General features: G+C 44.8%; 3 protein-coding genes across 3 annotated transcripts; 2 read left to right on the top strand and 1 right to left on the bottom strand.

Moving 5' to 3' along the window:
* Positions 1–154: 154 nt before the first annotated feature.
* On the bottom strand, positions 155–1,840 carry LOC310990697 (E3 ubiquitin-protein ligase TRIM21-like; the record flags this gene model as incomplete). The annotated part of the gene is made up of 1 exon (XM_083978179.1): positions 155–1,840. One exon carries the CDS (start codon positions 1,838–1,840, stop codon positions 155–157), a length of 1,686 nt encoding a protein of 561 aa, XP_083834305.1.
* A 2,219-nt stretch (positions 1,841–4,059) lies between these two features.
* Positions 4,060–7,378, top strand: LOC310990688 (double zinc ribbon and ankyrin repeat-containing protein 1-like; the record flags this gene model as incomplete). Its single annotated transcript, XM_083978167.1, has 4 exons — positions 4,060–4,168; positions 5,363–5,504; positions 6,227–6,360; positions 7,275–7,378. The coding sequence occupies 4 exons, from the start codon at positions 4,060–4,062 to the stop codon at positions 7,376–7,378; spliced, it is 489 nt and encodes a 162-aa protein (XP_083834293.1).
* A 131-nt stretch (positions 7,379–7,509) lies between these two features.
* On the top strand, positions 7,510–19,802 carry LOC310993908 (double zinc ribbon and ankyrin repeat-containing protein 1-like; the record flags this gene model as incomplete). Its single annotated transcript, XM_083982385.1, has 15 exons — positions 7,510–7,605; positions 7,739–7,809; positions 8,201–8,318; positions 10,587–10,700; positions 10,784–10,867; positions 11,002–11,103; positions 11,954–12,115; positions 12,649–12,928; positions 14,209–14,312; positions 15,135–15,345; positions 16,071–16,129; positions 16,761–16,838; positions 18,279–18,409; positions 19,278–19,352; positions 19,640–19,802. The coding sequence occupies 15 exons, from the start codon at positions 7,510–7,512 to the stop codon at positions 19,800–19,802; spliced, it is 1,848 nt and encodes a 615-aa protein (XP_083838511.1).
* Positions 19,803–20,165: the final 363 nt, after the last annotated feature.

Genomic DNA, 20,165 nt, shown 5'->3' with positions numbered 1-20,165 from the left:
GGCTAACTTTGTCCCATTGCATATTTCATTATAAGAAGTTATCTGGGGAATTATTTTTGAAATCTTTAGCATTAGTCTCTCATGGTTTAATATAATTGGCTGTTCTCTTCATCATGAGGAATAAAATATAGGGTTAGTGAGAAGTAATACTGAATTAAAAATTCATCAGTTTCTCTAAAGAACTAGATTTTTTGATCTGAACAGTTTGATTGACAGGACAGATGATCAGAGGGGCAGAGTTTTTACCTCCATCATTAAGATAAGGACTGAAGTATGGGTGTAGTTTGTCAGTGAAGCAGCGGCCAGTGAAGGAGTAGATGAGAGCTGCAGCATCTACGTCATAAAAGGAGACCAGACCCTCCTCATAATCCACAAACACCCCCACCTTCTCAGGATCAGACCTCAGATTGAGACGGACTGGGGGGTCATCATTAGCTGCATACTCATTTCCATTTCTCAACCATATCGTCCAGTAACCATACTGATGACTCAGTTTGATGCTTCCCTTCCTGTCAATCGACTCTCTGGCCACTCCCACTGTCCACTCAGTTTTTCCTTTAACCTGAACCTCAAAGTAAAATCTGCCTGAAGAGAAACTCTGTTTTCCTAAGACACAGACACCTTTATCAAATCTCTCTGGGTTCTTTGGGAGTTTCTTCTTCACATCACCATGGTGAACTTGTTTTCCATCATCAGACAGGATGAGATCAGGATGTGCTGTATCAGGATCCAGAGTCACATCCACTGCAAACTGCTGGATCATCTTCATCTCAGCCTCCTTCACCTCCTTCATCTGTCCACTGAGCGTCTCCTCCAGCTGAGACACAGCTCTCACCACAGTCCCCTCATATGATGGAGGACGGACTCTGACCTGTGTCCAGTCCTTGGTGGGTGGAGCAGCTTTCAGGGATGGGAAGCTTTGGAGGAGGTGGAGGTGGTCTTCAGAGAGTGAGAGCTGCTCCACCTCAGTGCTTCTCTTCTCCAGCTCAGAGATTTCCTGTTCCAGCTCTGTGATGAAGTCTTCAGCCTGTTTCTCTGAGCTTTTCTGTTTCTCTTCGATCTCCTTGATGAGCTGCTTCAGGCCTCTGTCAACAGACTCCTTCAGAGCAGTGAAGACCTCAACACCTTCTGCTTTCTCTCTGTCTGCAGCAGCTTTACTGATCTTCACCGACTGTTTCATCTCCTCAATCTTCAGTCGTCTCTTCTGGATCATCTGCTGAGTTTCAGCCTCTGTCTTCTGCAGCTCTGCCTTCTTTCCTTCATATTCTTCTCTCAGAGGAACAAACTCATGAGTCTTGTGGTCTAAAACAGAGCAGAGCATGCAGACACATGTCTGGTCGGTCTGACAGAACAGCTCCAGAGGTTTATCGTGCTTCCTACACATCCTGTCCTCCAGGTTCTCCACAGGCTCCATCAGCTGATGTCTCCTCAGACGAGACACTGTCAGATGAGGCTCCAGGTGAGTCTCACAGTAGGAGGCCAGACACACCAGGCAGGACTTCAGGGCCTTCAGTTTGGTTCCAGTGCAGACGTCACAGGGAACTTCTCCTGGTTTGGAAACTTGTTGCTCTGAGCTGCTGCTGCTGGTTTTCTGTTGAGCTTCACGTCTGAACTGAGCAACAACCTCAGAGAACAGAGTGTTGATCTTCATCTGAGGTCTAGTGTAGAAAACCTCTTTACACATTGGACACTGAGACCTGTCACTAACATCCCAGTGCTGAGTGATGCAGCTCTGACAGAAGTTGTGTCCACATGGTGTACTGACTGGATTAGTGAAGACATCCAGACAGATGGAGCACAGGAACTGATCTTCAGACCTCAGGTTGCTGGAAGCAGACATGTCTACACACTGAGGGAGAGAAAACAAACATTCATTTAAAAAGTCTGTCACAGTCACAGGTCATCGTAACGATTCAGTGCTGAAGTTGAAGGTAACTTGATTGGTTTCGGTTCTTGATGACGGTTTTCCTTCTTATCAACAATGAGACCAGAGGAGCTGATGAAGAAGGATCCATGTTGAACTTTAGGGAAATAAAAAGGACAACAGGATGGCCCCGCCCCTCAGGTAGAGAACTGGACCTGTTTGCCGTGACTTCCTGACCCCTTCCCAGGTGTGAATCAAAACCGAAAAAATGGAGGGTATCAATGAGCACATTACCTCAGTGGACAGCAACATCAAGTTCACAAGGGAGGATACAAAGGACAATAGGTTGTTGACCTAGATTGTACTGTGCCCATCGATGAGAATAGTAGTTTGCCATTGAAGTCAGCTGAAAACCCACAAACATGGAACAACACTTCCTGTTTGACCCCCACCACCCACTGGAGCACAAACTGGGAGTCGGATCATGACAATACTGGGCCTTGAAGGTTCCCTCAAAGAGAAAACAGAGGAAACTGTCACATATCAAGAAAGTATTTTAAACTTGTGGCTACCCTAAGTGGACTTTATCAAATCTCTAAAAAGGCAGAGATGGTTTCAGATGAAGAACAAAATGACCAATGAATTTTAACCCGCGCCGCTTGCCGAGTCGTTTGACGCGGGTCAGTGACCCTTTCCCAATGCCGCCAAACAACAACACCAACAACAACAACAATGGACGGAGCTTTTCCTCCTGTAGGGGGCGTGGTGGAGGAAGTTTGAGAAGCTCTGGCTTAAAGTAAATCTGTTTACCTTGGCATCAATGAGGAAGTGAAATTGAGCCTAGTTTCCTGTCTATGGTTATTATGGTATGTAGCTGTGTCACAAGATGCTGATCCTATTGATTTATTAGATTATTTAATATCCACAAACTCAAAACATGTTTTCAGCATATCACTGAAAGAGAAAACCTCTGACAGAGCTGAGCTGAGTGACAAGGACACTGTGTTTCCCCTGGCTGCTTCACAATAAAAGTATGAGGCTTTTATTGTGAAAGAGCTGCAGGAAGTTTGAAGTAAGGCAACAGTAGGAAGTGATACCTTGACAGCATGAAGCAGGAAATGAGGTGAAGTAGAGAGTGAAGCTCAGAGACTGAGTGAGGAGTTGTAAAAGTCCTGAGCAGAGACACAGAGACAGTTTAAAGTGGACTATAGTGTCTCTGTGGACAAACAGCCTCAGGTCTGTTGTGAGCCAGTTCACTAGAGTCAGTGTGACATGAAGAGAGTGAGTAGAGATGAAGCTCAGTGTTAAAGCTGCTGCTCACACAGTGAATATGATGAGCTGTACTCACCAGTGTTTGGTAGAGACTCTGCTGTGTTGCTGACAAACTCCTGATGGACTCACTTTGACTTTCTGTCTCGTCTCTGCTGCAGCTCCGTCGTCCTCCGCTCACACTTTACTTTCACTTCTGGACGCTGACGCTCAACCTTCCTCTGGTTCCTGTGTTTCCTGTTTCCTGCTCCTCCCACTGCAGCTAGGCGTGTCTGTACTTTTATTGTTTTACAGCAGGTTTTATCTGGTGAACAGGGAGCAAAGTTTGACGTTCGCCTGACAGGGGGAGTTAATATTTATCTAGTTACACTTTAAACAGTCACATTGAAAATACTTATTTACATTATATACTGTAGATGGCAGTAGATGAAAGGGAAAGCACCAGGTCCAGATGGATTCCCTGCAGAATGTTTTTAAAAATGTCTGCCCATATTGGTGGAGCCACTTACAAACTCAAAACTGCTACGATACCCTACTCTATGGAGGTGGCCACTATGAATGTGTTTTTAAAACCAGAAAAGGATTAACAACTTTGTAGCTCCTACAGACCCCTCTCTATGCTTAATGTCTCATTCAAGATTCTATCCAAAATACTAGCACTAAGGTTAGAGTCTTCACTAGTTTAATGTCGATCAGACTGGCTTTATTAAAGACAGATAATCTCAGAAAAATATTTCACCTCATCCATGACTCCTCCAAAATCTCCGAGGATAGACTAGTGTTCCCCATGGATGTGAAAAAGGCATTTGACAGGGTGAAGCTGCAGGTGGAGTTTGATGTTTCAGTTTGAGTTATATACAAACATATCCTATATGTGTATTGATTGATTGATTGATTGATTGATCAACAGGCAAACAGTCGTCGTCATGACAGCAGGAGCAGTGTCGGCTCCTCTCATCATTCCCATCATCCACCTGCAGGCGCACAGAGCCAGGAACCACATCGACATACACACACCTGTCTGCATCCACTCAGGTAACACACACACACCTGTTGCCCGGATCGGTGTCACCCACAGGAAGGGTCACAAGGGGCTGGTGCGTTGTGTTGTGGGTGGCAGTTGTGGGCGGGGGCCCCGACGACCCAATCCCCGGATAACGACTCTGGCTTTAGGGACATGGAATGTCACCTCGCTGGGGGGGAAAGAGCCTGAGCTCGTGCGGGAGGCTGAGAGGTATCGGCTAGAGATAGTCGGGCTCACCTCCACGCACAGCCTGGGCTCTGGAACCCAACTCCTTGAGAGAGGCTGGACTCTCTTCCACTCTGGAGTTGCCCACGGTGAGAGGCGGCGAGCTGGTGTGGGCTTGCTCATAGCTCCCCAGCTCAGCTCCATGTGTTGGAGTTCTCCCCACTGAACGAGAGGGTCGCTTCCCTGCGCCTTCGGGTCGGGGTTCGGTCTCTCACCATTGTCTCGGCCTACGGGCCGAACGGCAGTGCAGAGTACCGGCCTTCCTGGAAGCCCTGGGAGGGGTGCTCGAAGCTGCTCCAACCGGGGACTCCATCGTTCTGCTGGGGGACTTTCATGCTCACGTGGGCAGCGACAGTGTTACCTGGAGAGGTGTGATTGGGAGGAACGGCTCAGCTGAGGTGGCTCGGGCATCTGTATCGGATGCCTCCTGGACACCTCCCTCGGGAGGTGCTCATGTCCCACCGGGAGGAGACCCCGAGGAAGACCCAGGACACGCTAGAGTGACTATGGCACTCGGCTGGCCTAGGAACGCCTTGGGATCCTCCCGGGAGAACTGGAGGAAATGTTCAGGGAGAGGGAAGTCTGGGTTTCCCTGCTCCAACTGCTGCCCCCGCGACCCGGCCCCGGATGAAGCGGAAGAAGATGGATGGCTGGAATTATTCGCACGAAATATACGTCTCCGGTGTGAAAGGACCTTTAGAAGTTTAGAGTATCTTTGCTCTCATCATCTCTTTTTACATACAGTCCATGTTCACCACCTTGTTTGTTGGACAAGTCAAATATTCGTGTTGCCGCTGGTGTGAATGGTTTCAGGATGCGATGTAAGACTAAATAAAAACTAGTCAATTCCTCAACAATAAAAACTAGACTCAAACTGATTCATCACTTGTTGAACTCACTAAAACTAAACTGAAAAACTAAATAAAAACCATGGTCTGCATCCACTCAGGTAACACTCACACCTGCACCTGTCTCTGCAGATACTCCAGGTGTGCTGATCCTCTACACGGTGGACGGGTCGAGGCCGGGGGCGGGGCAGCGGGGGTCGACGGGCAGGAAGTACACAGAGCCCATCCTGCTGCCTGCGGGCCGGGTGACGGTCAGAGCTGTGGCCGTCTGCAGGTAAGTCAACACCTGACACTGCTGACATCACTTCCTGTCCAGCCAGGAGCTCCTCAATCATTGGACAGACATGGACAGGCCCCGCCCCCAACACTCACACCCAGTGTTGTAGTCTTATTTTTTGTAGTGGGTATACTGCTGTTTAGGTGAGTACTTGTATTAATAGACCAGTGGTTCTCAAACAATATATTATTGTCTTTATATCAAGGACCCCAAAATTGACACAAATTAGACCCATTGGACAAAATTTGGGAACAAACAACAGAAATACACAAACAATCGTATGTTTAAATTAGGCATACATTTTTGAAAGATTATAGAGAAATTTCTGGAAAAAAAAGTGTTACAATTTTTCCAAAAAAGTTGAAGAATTGAATTTATTTTTTATTTTTATTTTTTTTAGAAAAATCAGGTTAAGTTTCTCAGAAAAAGTGGTAACATTTCTTTAAAAAAATAAAATAAAATGTAGAACAGAAAAATTGAGAAGAAACTGGTAAAATTTCTCTAAAAAATTCTAGGAAAAAGTGGTAAAATTTCCAGAAAAAGTAGGGACCCCCTTGAACCCTGTCAACCCTCCCACTTTGAGAACCATTGACGTTTACTTTAGTTAGATAGTTTAGTTGTACTGGGTATACTGAAGTATTTATTTTCAGTGGGTATACTGAGTATACCTGAGTATCACGTAGACTACACCACTGCTCACACCTGTCTCTCTGTCTCAGTGACGGCAGACAGAGCTCCACGGTGACGAAGGTGTTCTCTGTGGACCGGGTGGACTCTGACCAGCAGAACCAGCCGGTAGACAGAACCCCCGCTTCTCCTGAGAACCCAGCTGGTTCTACACCGAGGCCACCAGGTGAGTCCGGTTCTGTTACCATGGTGACACACTCATACCTCTTTTCCACCAAACTGGTTCCAGTGCTGGTTCGGTGCTTAACACTTTGCTTTTCCACTGGTTAGGAGCCAAGTCAGAGCCACGTGCCCCATCCAGGAGCTGCTCCTGTCTTTGCTGCCTGCTGCAGTTATAAACGGACCTGAAAATTAAAACCCGGTCCGACCTACGGTGTTGAACACCGGACCCGGACACGGTGGCGCAGTGGTTAGCACTGCTGCCTCACAGCAAGAAGGTCCTGGGTTCGAATCCCCGGCCGCCCAGGTCCTCTCTGTGTGGAGTTTGCATGTTCTCCCCGTGTCTGCGTGGGTTTTCTCCGGGTGCTCTGGTTTCCCCCACCACTAAAAAAAAAAAAAAACATGCTAGCTAGCCTGATCCTCCAGTCAGTGCCCCTGACCAAAGGCACTGGCTCATAATCTGGAGTTGGTCCCCGGGCGCTGCACCGTGGCTGCCCACTGCTCCTCAGGGATGGGTTAAATGCAGATAAAGAATTTAACTGTACTAGCTGTATATGTGACAAAAAAAATAAAGTACCTTTAGACCCGACCTGGAAGCACAGACAGGCTTTTAATTAACGATAACACTAAACCCGGCTGAAAAAAAAGAAGGAAAAAGCAGCCGTATTCGCCGTAATCGCCGCGACCAGTCTACGTTTTGACGGCGATATGTTTTGATCTGAGCATTAGCTGCTGTTAGCCACCGCCTGTAGCTCAGCTAGTTAGCTGCTGTTAGCCACCGCCTGTAGCTCAGCTAGTTAGCTGCTGTTAGCCACCGCCTGTAGCTCAGCTAGTTAGCTTCAACTGTGTTTACATCGATAAACAAACTTAATACGTAGCGATAACGTGTCTGTATATCTTAGCGCTGGTCTTGTTGCTAAGGTAACCCTGCTGCCAGCCCCTGGAAGAACCGGTTCTTAGCTCTGGCCCAGCAAGAAGTTGGTGCTGGTCTGGAACCAGTTCTAAGAACCAAGAACCGGTGCTAAGCAGGAACTGGCTCCGAACCAGCTCGGTGGAAAAGGGGTATCAGTCACAAGACAGGTTCTGGTTCTGGTTCTGGTTCTGGTTCTGGTTCTGGTTCTGACATCAGCTGTCGTTTGTCTTCTCAGAGCCGAGGATGATGGGAAACGGTTCTCCTCCGTCCGGTCCTCGGTTCCTCAGCAGTCGACTGGGTTCCCCGACCAGAACCACCACCCAGACCGGTTCTCCAGAGGTAAACAACCCAACGCCACCTCTGGGCTTTTATTTTGTGGGAGGCTACTTCCTGTGTGTGGCGAGGACTCTTATTTTGTTGTGCTTCCTGTGTGTGCGAGGACTCTTATTTTGTTGTGCTTCCTGTGTGTCAGTGCTCAGGTGTGCTGAAGCAGGTGAGCAGGACACAGACGTCCAGAGTCCAGCGAGAGACGGACTTCCTCAGGTACCAGAACCTCTGTGGACACATGGACACAAGACAAGTTCACCTGGACACCTCTACTGTCTGTCCTTCACCTGTCTGTCTGTCTCTCACCTGTCTGTCTCTACCTGTCTGTCTCTTACCTGTCTGTCTCTTACCTGCCTGTCTGTTTCTTACTTGTCTGTCTCTACCTGTCTTTCTCTACCTGTCTGTATCTCACCTGTGTGTCTCTACCTGCCTGTCTCTACCTGTCTGTCTCTACCTGTCTGTCTCTACCTGTCTGTCCCTCACCTGTCTGTCTGTCTCTCACCTGTCTGTCTCTTACCTGTCTGTCTCTACCTGTCTGTCTCTTACCTGTCTGTCTCTACCTGTCTGTCCCTCACCTGTCTGTCTGTCTCTACCTGTCTGTCTGCAGGTGTGCTCAGTGCCTGAGTCTCCGTCCTTCTGACCCGTTTGCTCGGTTCTGTGCTCAGTGTGGAGCGGTGGCTCCTCCGTTACCTGAGCAGAGGCTGCCCCCTGCTGAGGGAGGACAGGTACGACACACCTGCACCTGCACATTATTATTATGAATAGTCCAGGGGCCTCATTTATCAAAGAGCGTGTAAAAGTCCTCTTAAATTTTCAGTACGACGGAAAGGCAAAATGTGCGTACGACCAAAAAAATATACACTCTTTTCAGATCTATCAAACTCCGTGTACACACGGCTGCACGGTATTTCCCTTGAAAAGCGTGGATGAGAACACGCCTCATACCCAGCCCCCTAAACGGCCCCACACAACCATATATGGTCAATGCAAATCAGTACGTGCATATTAAGTAGCCATGTGCACTCTGGAAACGTGTGGAATCACGTCAGTGGAAGACGGTGAAGACAACAGACGGACGGAGAGCGGAGAAAGAAGCGGAATTTCTCTGAAAGCGAGATACACGGTAACACGGCAATATCAGTCAGAAACATCATCTTGCATTGAAAGGCTACAATAAAAACAAAAAACTCCCAAATCTAAATGAAACAGAACAGAAAGAAGAAGAATCATATTCATTCTGCCCCTTATTTTAGATTATGTCATAATAATTTAAAGCAGGGTTTCCACTGCCAGTTAGTACTACTTTGCACCCCTTTCCACTAACCCCCAACTGCCGTTCACTGGACGACTTTGATTTCCATTTGTGCATAGCTCTATAGCCTATATAAATATATATAAAAAAAATTGAAAAAAACATTTAAGTCCACCAGTCTGTGACTTTTCCTAAAATGATGTTGGGCAGCACCCATTTTTGTTAAATACAATAAATATTATTCACACAAAAAATATCGATCATGTTTTCTCATTTGCTTTTATTTGCGCCGACATCATTGGGCTTGCTGCTTGCTTGTGTGTGTCCAGTCTGGCTACGTAACACAGGCACGTCTCAGAAATTATTTTCCAGACTGGACAGACTGGTTGTGGAAGAGGTGTAGCCTACATGCAGGGGAAAAATATCAATATGATATCAAAAGAAAACGAAATTTGTTTTATAAAGCCAGTATTTAGGAGCAAACTAGTGTAAATGCACAGGGGAAAAATCTGAGTCGCTGTGCTTTTCATGTAAAGTGCCGACGTCAACACGTGTGCGGTGGTGGTGGTGGTGGTGGTGGTGGTGGTGGGGGGGGGGGGTCATCATCACCACCACTCTTCTTCTTCTTCTTCTCCTCTCTCCCTCTCATACTGCAGTTCTCTGACTCTGCAGCGGCGTCGCCAATTCCTCCTAGTCTTCAAAAAGCGTGTAAATGCCGGTACGCCATGGTCAGACTGGTCGTAAATTTCGGCACTTTCTCCCGACAGGTTTTGGTTTGATAGATCCCAAATTAGGCGGAGAAAAGTGCGTACGCACAAAACGGGGGAAAGAGCGTGTAAAAAAACGTCTATCCACAATGATAAATGAGGCCCCAGGTCTATAGGTCCTGGTCTATAGGTCCTGATCACTGGTGTAGTCTAATGTTTTGTAGAAGGTAAACTGCTTTTTAGGTGGTTAACTGTTCATAATTGTATCACTGGTGGTTCTCAAACTTTTTTATATCAAGGACCCAAAATTGACACAAATTAGACCACGGACCCCCATTGGCCAAAATTTGAAGCAAACACCAGAAATACACAAACAATCAATTTATGTTTAAATTAGGTGTACATTTTTGAAAGATTATAGAGAAATTTCTGGAAAAAAAAGTGCCAAGATTTAAAAAAATAAAAAAATAAAAAAAAAGTAAGAAAGTAAAAAGGTTTTTAAAAAACTGAGAAAAAACTGGTAACATTTCTGAAAAGAATTCTAGAAAAAGCGAAAAAGTGGTAAGATTTGGCAAAAAAAATTAAACAATTTCTCTCAAAAAAAGGGGCAAACAACTACAAAAAGGGGTCAAATTTCTTGAAAAAAATAATAAGTAGAAAAGAAAAATTGAGGAGAAACTGGTAAAATTTAAAAAATAAAAAAATAAAACGATAATTAAAAAAGTGATAACATTTCTGAAAAATAAGTGAAAAAATCCTAGGAAAAGTGGTAGAATTTCCAGAAAAAGTTGGGGACCCCCTTGCACCCTGTCAACCCTCCCACTTTGAGAACCACTGACATTTACTTTAGTTAGATAGTTTTGTTGTACTGGGTATACTGAAGTATTTATGTATTTTCAGTGGGTCTACTGAGTAAACCTGAGTATCACATAGACTACACCACTGGGTTGTTGTTGTTGTTGTTGTTGTAGTTGTTTATACCTGAGTATCACATAGACGACACCACTAGTTGTGGTTCTGTGTTGTGTTGCCAGACGCTGCTGTGTGGGTTCTGTGACACCGAGGTTCCTGTCAACACTCAGAGCTGTTTGATCTGTGAAGCCTCCGTCAGACGACAACTAGGACCACAGGCCCGACGCACACTGACGGTACACACACACACACACACACACACACACAAAGGTTTTCACTTTGTTGTCTTTGTTTTGACATTGTGTGTGTCTGTGTATAGGAGCATGTGTTGTGTGTTTCCTGTGGAAGTGGGAATCCAGCTCACATCAACAACTGTCTGACCTGTGAGAGCCGCCTACAGCCGGTAACACACACACACACACACACACACACACACACACAAATAGACACAAACACATCAAATTGTCCAAATGAAGACAACAAAGTGTAAATGTCCAGCGTGTGTGTGTGTGTGTGTGTGTCTTGTTGCAGCAGCAGGTGTGTGTGGCCCCGTCTCCTGACAGCAGGTTGTCGTCCTGCTCCACATGTCAACGTCTGAACCGCTCCGACGCCAGATACTGTGACTGGTGTGGCTGCAAGGTAACACACACACACACCTGAGGACACACAGCTAGCTTAGCTTAGCTTAGAACAAACAGCTAAAACCAAAGATCCTCTACTACTATCAAGATGTCTCACTACAAGCTGCTCCAATGATATGAAATGTTACAGCTTCACTTCCTGTCTCCTAAAGTGGGCGTGGTCACCGTCCCTCCACCTCGTGTTGTGAACGTGCATAACATTAAATATTTACACAGCTAACAGTCAGATTTAACGTTACGAACATTAGTTATTGTGTACGTTCGTAAACTGATTTGTCTGAAATCTGTCCATTTTCATGTCTAAATGTTCAGAAGAGATGTGTCTTGTGATAAAATGAGTCCAATATTTACTTCAGTGACTCTGGAGCGAAAGAATCGACCATAATCTGAGCTCACGTTCACTTCTCCCATTGGAGTCAATAGACTCAAGACCTGCTGCTGATGCTGGTCTCCTAAAGGGGGCGGAGTCACTGTCTGCTGGTCTCCTAAAGGGGGCGGAGCCACGGTCTGCTAGTCTCCTAAAAGGGGCGGAGTCATGGTCTGTTGGTCTCCTAAAGGGGGCGGAGCCACGGTCTGCTGGTCTCCTAAAGGGGGCGGGGTCACAGTCTGCTGGTCTCCTAAAGGGGGCGGAGTCACGGTCTGCCGGTCTCCTAAAGGGGGCGGAGTCACGGTATACTGGTCTCCTAAAGGGGGCGGAGTCACGGTCTGCTGGTCTCCAATGTATCAATCAGATAACGGAGCTTTAGACCAGTGATCTGGGCCTGACATCAGCGGAGCTAGCTGTGTTACATGTAGCTGTTCAGGTGTCGTGCTAAGCTAATGTTAGCCTGACACTGATTGGTCTGCAGCCTGGCCACGCAGCTCGCTGTGTCGTGTGTTGGCGGTGTGGAGCGAGCGGACACCCGTACGCCCTCTACTGTGCAGCCTGCGGCGTTCACCTGGAGGCACCGGCCCCGCCCACTTCCTCCGGTGACATCACAACGTCCGTCAGGGGCGCTACCTCCAAACAGGTACGTTGTGACATCACTCTGACATCACACCGTCCACCCAGGTGATAGTCTGATAGGAAAAGAGAGTAAGGACACCACCATTGACTCCCGTGGTAAGGGTTTTGCGCCCCTAGTGGCAGGATGTGGGTATTGCAAAAGCGCCCAGAAAACCCATTCACTCCAATGTATGTGTGTTGCCCACTTTCTTGTAAATTGATGAAAACGGCCGTGTTTTTGTTTTTAGGTGTCTTGGTCATATCAAATTATACTTATAATTTGTTTATTACAAAATGTAGATTGAAACATTCATGTAGAAAACTGTTTTTTTTTTACTATCCTATGTGTTAATGTTTATCTATAAAGGATCCTCAATGATGCTATTAACGTGGGTGATCTATAAATGTCCTTAAATTATTGAAAACACCACACTTGCTCATTCACCAACAATGCAGAGATGTCAGTTCTTGGGCGCTTTTGCAAAACCCATATTCCTCCACCAGGAGGCGCTGCCATTGGACCAATGCTGTCCTTACTCTCTTATTCCGGTGCTCTAGTCTGGTCCATCAGCTGATAACAGGATGTTGTGTCCACAGGCTGCAGCCTCAACTTCCCATGATGCCGTTCGGCAAACCAAGCCTGCGTCCGGCCCCGCCCCCAGTGTGAAGGTGACTCCGCCCACTGCTGATCAACACACACAGATGGTCGGACTCTATTACCCATCAGCCACTGGGCTCCAGAAGAAAGACCAGCAGAGCAGACAGCAGCTCAGCAGACAGCAGACGACCAGGGACAAGGACCGGCCGCCGCCGCTGACCGCCGTCAGCCCAGGACGAGGTACTACTACTAGTACTGTTTTTCCCTGTTAAAAGGGTTTCCATGGAGTTTTTCCTCAGTGGATGTGAGGGTCTAAGGACAGAGGATGTTGCTACGATGCCATGTAAAGCCCTTTGAGACAAACTGTTTGTAAAAACGGGCTATACAAATAAAATTGCCTTGCCTTGCCTTACTAATACTACTGATACTACTACTACTACTACTACTACTACTATTACTACTGGTGCTACTACTACTACTGTTACAAGTACTACTACCAATCCTCCTCCTCCTCCTCCTCCTCTGTTGCCGTGGTGTTGATGCTGTTTAGTTTAGTTTATTATCACAGGACAGTGTACAATACCATTAATCAATTGTAGAACAATGAGGAGATGGTTGTACCAGATTTAGCCACTAGGGCTAATTTCCATCTGTAGTCCCAACATAAAACTCACAATACAGATCACAATAAAATACAGATCGCAAGAAAATACAGATCACAGTAAAATACAGGAGGAACCCAAGACATAGAATGACACAGGTGAACTCTTGAACAGCACAGAGGCATCACACACACACACCGCCGCACAAGTAGCCACATGGACAACAGGGGGACAACATAGAAAACACAGACATACATCTCTTCATTCAGAGTGGAGGAACACAGAACACCAAAAGAATTGTAGGCAAAGTGCAAAGTGCTCATAGCAGCAAGATGTTGACCGTCATACACTGTATGTGTGGTGGACACATCAGTACAGTAACTGTGTAGTGGACAAAGTGCAAAGTGCTCATAGCAGCAGGATTATTCACAGTATTGATAGTAATAAATAAAGTAATAATAGGTAAAACATGAAAGTGGCAACAGTGGCAGATGGTAATTCTCAGTTACAAAAAATAAAAAGTTACCAGCTATGGTAATGTGACAGATGTATCTGTGGATATCAGATGAAAACAGAGACAAGAAGTGCTAACGACAAAGAGAAACAGCCCAATGAGTCGGACAGAAAGCCTGACAGCTCCATCTAGTGTTGGCAACTCTGATGACTAAGGAGCCATTTCTTTGTGGCAAGATAGAAACTGTGATAGTTTTTGTTGGTCTTCAGGTCATTAGGGAGACTGTTCCATTCACCAACGGCCTTAACAGAGAAAGCTGATTGGCCAAAGGTGGATTTTCGGAATGGAATTTTACAGTCTCCTGTTGCCGTGGTTTTGATGCTGTTGCCGTGGTGTTGGTGCTGTTGCCGTGGTGTTGGTGCTGTTGCCATGGCGTTGACCTGATGACCTGCTGCTGTGTGCAGGTTACTGGAGGAAGCAGTTGGACCATGTGTGTGCTCACCTGAGGAGTTACGCCCAGAACAGCGCCCCCTTCAGGACTCTGCTGGGAGAGCCTCGTCTGGGCCGGGTAACCTGGCAACTAGATTGATTACATGAAATGAAAATAAATGTATGGAGGTACATTTGTGTCTTTATTATTCAATGAAAAGAAAAGCTGATTTAAGCAAAAAAAGACATTTTCAATCAAAACAAACTTCACTTCAATAAAAAAAAAAGGGTTTAAATGCAAAAAAAATATTTGAGAACAAAAAACTGCATTCGAGCACTTTCTTTTGATTGAAAACATTTTTTTGGGATTAAAGACATCTTTTTTGTCTAAAAAAACTAGTTGATTTAAACAAAAAAGACATTTTCAATCAAATAATAACTCACTTAAATAGTAATAAAAAAAACTTTTCAATCAAAGAAAAAAGGGTTCAAACGCAATTTTTGGGTCGCAAATATTTTTTGCATTCAATCACTTTTTTTTTGATTGAAGTGAAGTTTGTTTTGATTGAAAATATATTTTCTGTTTCTTTTGATTGAATAATAAAGACACAAATGTACCTCCATATATGGGTACGATATTTGTGTCTTTATCATTCAATCAAAAAAACAAAAAAACAACAACTAGTTGATTTAAACAAAAAATACATTTTCAATAAAATAATAACTCATTTCAATCAAGAAAAACAAACTTTTCAATCAAAGAAAATATTTTTTGCATTCAAAAGCTTTTTTTTTGATTGAAGTGAAATTTGTTTTGATTGAAAATATCTTCTTTGTTTAAATCAAGATTTCTTTTGATTGAATGTACCTCCATATAAATGCTATTGGTTGATTGGCTGCCTGAGAGAAGCCGATCAGACTCACCTGAGCGGGTGGCGTGTTGTGGCTCCGCCCCCTTCAGATGGTGTCGGCCGTTGTCCGGGACGACGGTTACGAGGTCAGCGTGACGGTCAGCTTCGTGGCGGCCGGGCGGCGGGGACGGCAGCAGCAGGTTGTGAGTCCTGAAGGCGACGCCGCCGCAGCAGGAAGTCGACCCGGATCAGCACCAGCAGGTCGGACCGACACTCTGAGCAGCGTCACGGAGCGACTCGACAACAGCAGCAGGAAGCAAGGTTCACAACTACACAACAGACACACAACTACACTTGAATTACACAACAACACCATAACTACACAACAGCTGCACAACTACCCAACAACTACGCCTGAACTACACTATAACTACACAACAAATACTAACAACACCATAACTACACAACAATTACACACAACTACACTATAACTACATAACTACACCACAGCTTAACCATAACTACACAGTAACTACACCCTAACTACACAACAACTACACCCTAACTACACCACAACTACACCATAACTACACAACAACTACACTATACCTACACAACCGCTACACCCTAACTACACTGTAACTACACCATAACCACAAAACAACACCATAACTACATAACTACGCCATAACTAAACAGTACCTACCCCACAGCTACACTGTAACTACACAGTAACTACACCTTAACTACACCATAACTACACAGTAACTACACCCTAACTACACCATAACTACACCCTAACTACACCATAACTACTCTGTAACTACACCATAACCACAAAACAACACCATAACTACATAACTACGCCATAACTAAACGGTACCTACACCACAGCTACACTGTAACTAAACAGTAACTACACAACTACACAGTAACTACACAGTAACTACATCCTAACTACACAGTAACTACACCCTAACTACACAGTAACTACACCCTAACTACACAGTAACGCCCTTGTTGTCCCTCTGCGATGTCATCAACAGGAAGTGATGCGTCCTCAGGCCTGAAACCTCACAGACTGAACCTGCAGCCCAAACCTCCGGTGAGAAGCTGCAGATCTGAAGGAGCCGGTTCTCAGGTGTAGATGTTAGAGCCCCGGAAAAGAGAGTAAGGACAGCGCGCATTGGTCCAATGGAAGCGCCTCCTGGTGGAGGAATATGGGTTTTGCAAAAGCGCCCAAGAACTGACATCTCTGCATTGTTGGTGAATGAGTAGTGTGGTGTTTAATAGTATAATAATTAGTAATAATTTAAGGACATTTATAGATCACCCACGTTAATAGCATCATTGAGGATCCTTTACAGATAAACATTAACACATAGGAGAGTAAAAAAACAAAACAAAAAACAGTTGTCTACATGAATGTTTCAATCTACATTTTGTAATAAACAAATTATAAGTATAATTTGATATGACCAAGACACCTAAAAACAAAAACAAGGCAGTTTTCATCAATTTACCAGCAAGTGGGCAACACACATACATTGGAGTGAATGAGTTTTCTGGGCGCTTTTGCAATACCCATATCCTGCCACTAGGGGCGCAAAACCCTTACCACGGGAGTCAATGGTGGTGTCGTTACTCTCTTATTCCAGTGCTTTAGTTCTCAGGTGTAGAGGAGGCCACGCCCCCTGCTGGTTTCTCTGCTCTCTGATTGGTTGTCGTGGTTGCAGGTGAAGGACGGCCGGCTGCTGGCGGAGCTCGGACCGGGTCGAGGTCGGCTCGGTGTCGTCCAGCAGCTCCTGGACCAGGTACCAGTCACCGGCCAATCAGCAGCCTCCTCCGGGGACTACACAACAGCTACACAACTACCAACAACAACACCATAACTACACAACAACTACACTTGAACTACATATCAACTACACAACAACTACCCAACAGCTACACAACTAACAACAACTACATCATAACTACACAACATCTACACCTGAACTACATAGCAAGTTTTTTAATGAACATTGATTATTGTTGTTTTCTGTTGTGTGCTATGCTAAGTAATGCATTGCATTGCACTTATTGTACTGCCTGAGTTGTCAATGCTTGTCATGTTGTAGTATTGTGTGTTGGATGTTGTACGTACAGAGTGACAATCAATTTCCCTTCAGAGGGATTAATAGAGTAAATCAACCAACCAACTACACAACAGCTACACAACTACCAACAACAACACCATAACTACACAACAATTACACCATGACTAACTACACAACAACTACACATCAACTGCACCATAACTAAACAATCACTGCACCAGAACTACACAACAACTACACTTGAACTACACAACTACCCAACTACACAACAACTACACAACAACTACACAACTACCCAACTAGGCAAGGCAATTTTATTAGTATAGCCCGTTTTTACCACCAGTTTGTCTCAAAGGGCTTTACATCCCATCATAACAACATCCTCTGTCCTTAGACCGTCACATCCACTGAGGAAAAACTCCATGGAAAACCCTTTTAACAGGGAAAACCAGGAGAAAGCTCAGGGTGAGCAACAGGGAAAAATCAGAGAAACCTCAGGGTGAGCAACAGGGAAAAATCGGAGAAACCTCAGGGTGAGCAACAGGGAAAAATCGGAGAAACCTCAGGGTGAGCAACAAGGAAAAATCGGAGAAACCTCAGGGTGAACAACAGGGAAAAATCAGGAGAAACCTCAGGGTGAGCAGCAGGGAAAAATCGGAGAAACCTCAGGGTGAGCAACAGGGAAAAATCGGAGAAACCTCAGGGTGAGCAACAGAGGAGGGATCCCTCACCCAGGACGGACAGACGTCCTCCGGGTCACCTGACTGGCTCTACACTTTACTTTACTTTATTTGTTTATTTGGTCGGGACAATGCATATTAAAGGGACAACGAGGAGTTTTGGAAAAGCGAAGCGTTTTCACCATTAATTAAAATAACAAAATAACGATAGAGACAAAACGATATATTTATCGAAAATGGGCCCATTAACAAGTGTGGGTAACGTAGATTCATCCACATTAATATGAGACTTTTTTATAACCAAATAGAAACTCCTCGTTGTCCCTTTAAAGAACAGTACGTACTAGAGTACCCACAGTAAATACACCGGATTTAGCACATGTTCTAAATTACATCCGTAGTCCCCAAAACAATACAACAAATTAACATAAAAAATCCACTGACCGCTGTTTGTTTGTTCTTCGTCCGCCACCAGGGGGCCGATCCCTCCTGCTGCCGTGCCGACGACGGCCGACACGCCCTGGTGGTTGCCGTGGTGAACGGGCATCACGATGTACTTCCTGTTCTGGTGCAGCGAGGAGCCGACGTGGATCAACAGACCGGACAGTAAGGACTCACCAGGACCTTTGACCCTTTGGATTCAAACTTTATTTGTTCTGAGATAATAGGACATCACAGAATAACATCAAGGAAAGAAACTAGTAACACTTTACAATAAGGGTCCCTTAATTAACGTTAGTTAGTACATTATTAAGCATTAATTAATATATTAACAATCATTATTATGTATTACTTAGGATTAGAAAACACATTCATTAATGTAGCCTTTTAGTAAGCAGGTAATTAATGTTTACTACTCAAAGTTAGTTAATACATTTAAAAGTTGAATAATGTAATTTGTTATCATTATGTATGCAGCACACACATTAGTTTATTAATGCTTAATAATGTACTAGCTAATGTTAATTAAGGGACCCTTATTGTAAAGTGTTACCAAAAAACTAATTATACATAAATGTATAGTGCAAATATATATGTAACGCCAAACAGAGAAAAAATAAAATAAAACAGTGAATTTGAAGCACACATTTAGCGTCTTTATAGCTTCTGTGTTGCAAGAGGTAGTTATAGATTTAACATAGGATTCAATCACTTTTTTTTAAAGGGATAGTTCAACATTTTGTCAAACTGGCCTATTGCCATAATCCCTATAGTCATAGCAGTAGGTTCATTACCTTTAATTGTCGGTGCAAGCTATTTTTAGAACGGCGGAGCAGAGCCGTGAGCTGCTCAGAGCTACGCTACGGAGGCTCATGGGATTTCTTGGTTTCCCTCACATTCACCACACTATGAGATAATAACACAACGTTACCAGACAGAGTTGTTTTAGAGGGAAATACAGAGACTGCTTGATGAAAAACTGTCCCTGAAGGCAACGCGCATCAGCGATTTTGCATGAATTTGTGCTCCCCAGGATGAAGAACACGGCTCTGCATGAAGCTGCAGCTCTGGGCTCTGAGGGTCTGCAGTGTGCCGAGGTGCTGCTCAGGTAACACACACCTGGACACACACACACACACACACACACACACACACACACACACACACACACACACACACACACACACTTCTACACAATTCACCTCAGCCCAAAGATATAAAGACGATCAATGGAAAATCACCATGAATCAATAAATCAACAAGAAAATAAAAAGGTTTTGGACATAAAGAATTCTGTCTAAATAAATGAATGAGACATAAATTCATTCAATACATTTTTATTTTGCATTTATTCACGTCATTGTCTACATTGTGTGTGTGTGTGTGTGTGTTCAGCTGCAGGGCCGGTGTGAGGCGGAGGAACGCCGCCGGTCAGACGCCGTACGACGTGGCGGTGAGCTCCGGCTCTAACGACATGGTGTCTCTGCTGGCGGCTCGGGCCGGACTGGACTTACTGGGCAAACTGGGAAGAACCAAACTGAACCTGGACCTGGTCTGAGGAGCCAGAAGAGTCCAACAGAACCAGGACCTCAGACGTGTGCCGCAGCCGCAGTTTTCAATCAAAGTTGCAATCAGTTAAAACCAGAGACCGACACATGTAACCATGTAGAATAAAAACTGAGTCTGAGGACTTTTACTTTCATGGTAACTATTTCAGCTCTAGAGAGAAACACCTGTTTAACACCTGTTTAACAAAGTTTAAAATGTGAAATGTAACTTTTGTGCGTATATTGCGCTGCCCTGCAATAAATAATTTTTTTAAGTAAACAGTGTGCTCAGAAGAATGGCTCATCTTCTGAGCACACTGCTCAAGGTGATAAATAATCTAGATTTGTTGGATTTATCCTGATTTTGTATATTT

This window comes from Trachurus trachurus (genome assembly GCF_905171665.1).
Source record: "Trachurus trachurus genome assembly, chromosome: 1".
In the NCBI taxonomy this organism is placed as follows: domain Eukaryota; kingdom Metazoa; phylum Chordata; class Actinopteri; order Carangiformes; family Carangidae; genus Trachurus; species Trachurus trachurus.
This window is presented reverse-complemented; position numbering and strand designations above follow the sequence as displayed.